The sequence below is a fragment of the Haematobia irritans genome, chromosome 3, assembly GCF_050003625.1.
Source record: "Haematobia irritans isolate KBUSLIRL chromosome 3, ASM5000362v1, whole genome shotgun sequence".
Taxonomy (NCBI): Eukaryota; Metazoa; Arthropoda; class Insecta; order Diptera; family Muscidae; genus Haematobia; species Haematobia irritans.
In genome coordinates this window covers 13,632,152-13,638,850 of record NC_134399.1, presented here as the reverse complement: position 1 = coordinate 13,638,850, position 6,699 = coordinate 13,632,152, and the positions used below count along the sequence as shown (strand labels likewise).

Here is a 6,699-nt window from a genome sequence, read left to right as displayed (position 1 = left end):
ATAACAACTCTGTGTTTGGCACACTATATTTACGTTTTTAAGTGTTTTTGTTGGTTATCCAGTACTTTTTGGCATACCTCAAGGTACAAAGCTACTATTGGGAAGGCTGGCATCACTGTCATTTGCTTTTTGTTATTGTGACTAGGCTTTTATTGAATAAATTTAAACCTTTTGTGAGAATTGTAAAATCCATTGAAGCGAGTATGGTTATATGGACGAATGCACGCAAAATTGGAGCTGTCGCTTTGGGAACGGGTGCCGGTCTAAGTGCATATTTCTATCAAAAAATTCGAGATCCTCAATCCGTAGTTCATTTATCATGGACCAACAGTGAAAAGCCCGTGAATCCTTGCGCATTGTGGGACTCGAATTGGGATTGTAGAAGCCCAAAAAGTTTGGTTAAACCCCCCAAAAATGATTCGCCTCAAGAACAGAACCGTTATAACAGTGAATTGGAAAAGTCTTGTCCAAAATTTGCCCGGCACATAATACTAATAAGACACGGAGAATACTTGGATTTGGGTGACAGCGATGAAACCCATCGTCTAACAACTCGCGGAAGACTTCAAGCCGAGTACACCGGGAAGAGGTTACGTGAAATGGGAATTAAATGGGACAAAGTTATTGCATCTACTATGACCCGAGCTCAGGAGACGGCTGAAATTATATTAAAAGAAATCGATTTTAATCCAAAGGATGTAAAACATTGTCCATACATACGAGAAGGTGCTCCCATACCTCCACAGCCGCCTGTAGGTCATTGGAGACCAGAGGAATCGGTGAGTATAATTATGTTAACCCTATGCCAGTGGAAACTTTAGTTTGTTCTTATTCTTGTGTCCCCGCGCCAAAAAATGCAGCAGTTCTTTCGTGATGGTGCCCGAATTGAAGCTGGATTTAGACGTTATTTCTATCGTGCCTTGCCAACTGACAAACATGATACATACACTTTAATTGTTGGCCATGGTAATGTTATACGTTATTTCGTTTGCAGAGCTTTACAGTTTCCCCCCGAAGCTTGGCTAAGAATCAATGTAAACCATGCCTCCATAACATGGCTTACAATACAACCATCGGGTAATGTTACTATTAAATATTTGGGTGATACAGGTTTTATACCGGCACAGTATTTGACAAATCGTATACCCCGCGAGGCAAAGAATGTAGTATAGATAAACCTTGTTTGTTTATATATCGCTAGAAGCGGACTAGAAACATTTGCTCCACAGTTATAGAAATAGCAATAAATATTTATGCCAATTAAGAAAAACAGAAAAATACTATAAGAGAACTGCCGATATGTCGATTGAAATTATTCTAAAGTTTGTTACCTTATAATGTTCAAGATATATTCAAAAATTTTAATGTTATTTTATGTATTAGATGTTTCACAAGCAAAGTACTTAAAAAGTTTTTGTTTAATGATAAAAGAAAATCTTTGCGAAAAATGTCTCATCCATTATAAAAACTCCATACATATGTAATAAATCTTTTTCAAAATGTTTTTAATTATGTCATTTTACGTTTAATTCGCCTTAGTCTAATAGACAAAGAAAGTAAGTAGAAAATGGAAATACGATTTCTGTGAGTGTTTTATCTATTGCAGTTACATTAGCAACTTGGAAATATTGATAAGCCTGAAGTTCATATGGACTTTGTTTCGGTGTGACGCTTTAATGTTAATGGATGATTTTGATTAAGATTCGCCTCTATTTTCCTCTATATTTTAAAGATTTTATTGACGCTTAGAAAGCGTTTCTACAGATTTTTTAGCTTGGTCTAAATATTATCTGACATGATTTCTGATCAGGCATGGATGTTTTTAAAGATTGGTTATTATGCACCTATGACAAGTGCAGCCAGTATTGGGGATTTTACCCACATAGGGAATTTTTAGTTGGGGACTTTGGGATCTGTTGGGGAATGGTTCATGGATATTAATCATCCACCCAATTTTATTACTTTCGAATTTATAAGTAAATTTTCGTTCATACATACATGGTGACCAAACTCTCATTTCGAACATCTGGAAGATAATCACCGGTCTCCTGGAGTTATGCTTCAAAATGCTTATCTTATTGAAGATTGCAAGCCTAACCTATCATAGACGATGTTTATCTGTCAGCGGATGTATACCTCACTCATGTAATTTCCAAAGTTTCCAGTTCTAGAATCAAGGAAAAAATTGCTAGATGCTTAACTGTTGTGAAGTCCTTGGATAAGTGCCCTTTCCACGTGCAGATTATTATAGCGGACTATGGAAATATTTTATAATTATTATATCTTCTAAAAACACACATTTCGTTCCTGTAATGGATAAATAAAAGTTTCGAAAAAATATCCAATAACTAAAGGAATAAAAATTACTTCTTGGGTCCAATTGACCCAAGGAGTGCACAAGGGTTAGGTTAGATGGCAGCCCGATGTATCAGGCTCACTTAGACTATTCAGTCCATTGTGATACCACATTGGTGTACTTCTCTCTTATCACTGAGTGCTGCCCGATTCCATGTTAAGCTCAATGACAAGGGACCTCCTTTTTATAGCCGAGTCCGAACGGCGTTCCACATTGCAGTGAAACCACTTAGAGAAACCCTCAGAAATGTCACCAGCATTACTGAGGTGGGATAATCCACCGCTGAAAAACTTTTTGGTGTTCGGTCGTAGCAAGAATAGGACCCACGACCTTGTGTATGCAAGGCGTGCATGCTAACCATTGCACCACGGTGGCTCCCTGCACAAGGGTTAAGACAGTCTATGTTGGTTTCGAATCCCCGTAGTATAGATGACCCGACATCAGACATTTTCGATTGTGTCAATGACCAATCCGAAGAGTTTGCTTTTCTTTCGACAATTTATTAATCACCCCGAGGTTAAGTAATGGAGATTAGGTTCGAATCCTGGTAAGAGGGATGAAAGAGGTATTTCCTATCATCCTAATCAACATTCCGTTGATAGGCATCTACAGCCTTGGGCATTTAAGTGGAAACGTTATTATCTAGATTGCGAGAACCTTCGTTACAAAAAAGAACTTCCATATCCGGTAAAGGGATTATAGCAGTGTTTCCTGTGTCATCCAAGACACCTTTCCATTTGTAGGTATCCAAAGTAGGGACTTCATTATTTAGATTGCGAGGTTCATTCCGTTTGTGAGCATCTGATCTTTGCTCATTTGAGCAGGGACTGCATTATCTAGATTGCGATATCCATCTTTACAAAAAATAACTTCCATATTAGGCATCATGGCTCGGTTAGGCAAGGTGAGGTTAGGTTAAATAGTCACAGCCCAATATGACAACAATGTTTATCCAACATGTTCGTAAATCGCAAGAATTTATTTTTCTTGTAACGAAAAAAATAGAGATACTCTCGCACTCCAATACAATTTTAATTTCAACTTCTCATTAAAGAGAAGTACATTACCAAGATTTAAGTTTATAAGTTTCAGGGTTAAGAAATTATGGCCAAGTGAACATTTTGCGAATTGCGATTCTGAATTTCGGAACGTGGGCGTATATTTTTGTCCACATATTAAAAAATATTACTACAGTAATCCCTCGATTTACGTCGTGATTCGTTTCGGAATTTGATGACGTTAATCGAAACGACGCAAATCGAGGGATTGCTGTTTTTAAAAATATTGTTGACAAGTTGACAAGTAAAAAAAAATGCAGAAATTTTGTTTTAATAAAAACTGTCCATAAATTATTGGGGTTTTTTATATTGAGAAATTTTAGTAATAAATTAACATAACATAAAAAAGGTCGAAGAAAATCAAAGAAAATAATGTGAAATTTTAACTTAAATTGGAATTTTTTGAGGATAAAAGCTTTCCAAATTGGGGACAAGTGTCAGAAAAATTCTGGCAATACCGATGTTGCGGTAAAAAATTGGATAGAACCCATTTATGTGCGGGACAATGCACCAATGTGACTCTATGTATGGTACTACGGTCGACGAATCAATGTGCCCACCACAAAAAATTTGGTTTTAGACGATTCGGGATTGCCTCCTGGCACAAGGGGTCTGTCTGTCCCTCTATATGTTGTTTGCAAGATTCCGGTACCAATTATTAACCGATTTTGTTCAAATTGGGCATAAAAATTTTGATGTAGCTCCCATATATATGTATCGCCCGATATTCCTAAATTTGGCTATACTAACTTTATTTATTGACCGATTTTACTCAAAGTTGGCACAATGTTATTTTGCACACTATAATTATTTTATTTCGTTCAAAATACCACGAACTTCCTTGCATTTAAGGGTATTATTTTTTTTTTCAATTATAACTCAGTATGAAAGATCACTCTTGTTTTACTAAAAATTACTTAAATTTCATAAAAGAAAAACAATTCCCCAAAAAAAATTTGTCTTTTTTTACACTATAAATAATTTATTTATTACCCCTAAAAATCCTCTAATTAAAATAGTCCTTATAAAATAAAACACTATTTAATATGTATGTTTTCATAATTTTATATTTTTCATATATTTTCTTTTTCTAGACACAATTTAGCGACTTGAATGCAAAATAAAATCCAATCAAAATGTTTGGTTAGTAATACAAAATTTTCATTAATCTGGATGATTGGTTTTCAAAAACAAAAACCCAAAATTATTCAAAACTAAGTCCATAAATTTTGGCAACAAACTCGGAGGGTAATTAGAAAACAAAATTGATATAGAATTCTAATTAAATGCATTATGTTATGTTAAATGGTTGAAAGACATAGGAGATTATATTGCACATAGTTTTTGTTTTTTTCTTTCTAATAACGTTAATTGTAAAACAACTGTCACAAATTGGGATTCTATGAAAGATTTATATTAGCTGGAGAAGGTTTTCGTTGTATGACCTTAAATTTATTAAATATATATAATAAAAATTATCGAAAAAATATTCAAACAACGATGAGACACACAATAAGGATCGCGAGCACAAATAAAATAAATATATTATTGTTAACATTTAAGGCACTTATGTTAGAGGTTTTGTTTGTTTTTAAGTAAAAAAATTAAAAAACGAAAATGAAAAAGATATACAAATTCTTGTAAGGCAGCGTATTAATATTGATACCAGGGCTGACGACGAACCCATTGTAAGCGGTTGGTATGATCTGACCGTATTTTGATACTGGCACCCTCAGCAGCACGTACAGTTTCCTTGACCTAAAATTGAAGAAGCAAAGAAAGAAAGAATTAAATTAAATGTAGACGATATGGAGAAATTTATTAAATCTGTAAATGAAGATCTGAAATTGACATTCATCTGCTCATTAATGCTGGCACTAAGTTCTGGTGTAGTATTATGATATAAATTTTGGGGACATGTGGAAGTTAACAATTTCGGGGACATTTTTATGAATGTTATCAGTAAACGAAATTTACTCATTTTGGCACAAATTGGAAGCCACCGTTATGTCATAGTTATATAAAAATCCCCTTGTATGCCTTTACTCATAGAAAAAAGTTTGCTAAAAACAGCAGTCGATGTCTGCTGTTATATTTTTGTACTTCAGGGCCTAATGAACAACAATTTATAAAATTTTTAGGTTATAAAATTTTCCCCAAAGCATATTTAAGAACCAAAAGTAATTTTTGTGTATTTTTGCTCTGTAATATACTTACAAGCTCCTAAACACGATCAGAAAACATTTTGTTTGCTGTTATGCCTCAATTCGATAAATATTCAGATTTTTGGTCAAATACTATAGATATTCATAAAATATTGCGTTAATTCTGTTAGGATAGCTCCTAAGTTGACATTTTTGCCAAAATAAAACATGTTTTAGTGTAATAGAGCTTAAAAAATAGCAGGAAATGTTTGCTATTTCAGAAAACAGTGACTGCTGTCCCTTTTTCAACAGACTTTCTGCTGTTTTAGCAGACTTTTCTGATGTCCCTACTAACAAATTTCTTTGGGTGTTATATAAAAATCCCCATTTCCGGGACCATGAGGTAGAAAACAAATTTAGGGGAAAATTTTTTGAATGTTAACAGTAAACGGAATTTACTAATTTTTGCACAACTTGGAAGCCGCCGTAGTATAACAGTTAGCATGCCTTATATAAAAACACAATTTTTGGGATCATGGGGTAAAAAATAAATTTCGGGAATATGTCATGTATTATGATATAAATGTTGGGGACGTGTGGAAGTTAACAATTTCGGGGACATATACGAGCCAACAATTTCGGGGACATTTTTATGAATGCTATCAATAAACGAAAATTACTCATTTTGGCACAACTTGGTTGCCACCGTAATGTCATAGTTAGCATGCCTTATATAAAAAAAACATGTGTAAGTCAACAATTTCGAGGACATATTTATGAAAGATAGCAGGAAACTAAATTTACTCATTATGGCATAACTTAGAAGTCACCGTAATCTAATAGTTAGTATGCCTATATATAAAAAACAAATTTCGGGGACAAGTCATAGTATTATAAGATAAATTTTGTAATAATTAGCATTCATTATACAAAAAAAAAAATTTGGGGACAATGAGGTAGAAAATAATTATGAGAAAAATATAATTTTCGTGAAATTATCATAGTATTATAATATGAATTTTGGGGACATGTGGAACTCTATAATTTCGGGGACATTTTTATGAAAGTTACGAGGAAACTAAATTTAATCATTATGGGATGAATTGGAAGTCAAAGTAATGTAATAATCAGTATGCCTTAT

General features: G+C 33.8%; 2 protein-coding genes across 3 annotated transcripts in view; one reads left to right on the top strand and one right to left on the bottom strand.

Moving 5' to 3' along the window:
• Positions 1–49: 49 nt before the first annotated feature.
• Positions 50–1,509, top strand: Pgam5 (Phosphoglycerate mutase 5). 2 transcript variants are annotated; one of them, XM_075301571.1, is made up of 2 exons: positions 50–779; positions 861–1,509. In XM_075301571.1, the coding sequence occupies exons 1-2, from the start codon at positions 204–206 to the stop codon at positions 1,170–1,172; spliced, it is 888 nt and encodes a 295-aa protein (XP_075157686.1). In that variant the 5' UTR covers positions 50–203; the 3' UTR covers positions 1,173–1,509. The 2 variants fall into 2 exon arrangements, with proteins under 2 accessions (XP_075157686.1, XP_075157685.1); XM_075301570.1 differs by having other exon boundaries at positions 88–779; positions 864–1,509.
• Positions 1,510–4,463: 2,954 nt separating this feature from the next.
• Positions 4,464–6,699, bottom strand: part of Vinc (vinculin) — a 40,961-nt gene continuing 38,725 nt past the window's right edge. The window contains exon 7 of the mRNA XM_075298633.1: positions 4,464–5,172. Coding sequence (XP_075154748.1) covers positions 5,068–5,172 — 105 coding nt within the window. The 3' untranslated portion in view covers positions 4,464–5,067. The remainder of the gene's footprint in view (positions 5,173–6,699) is intronic.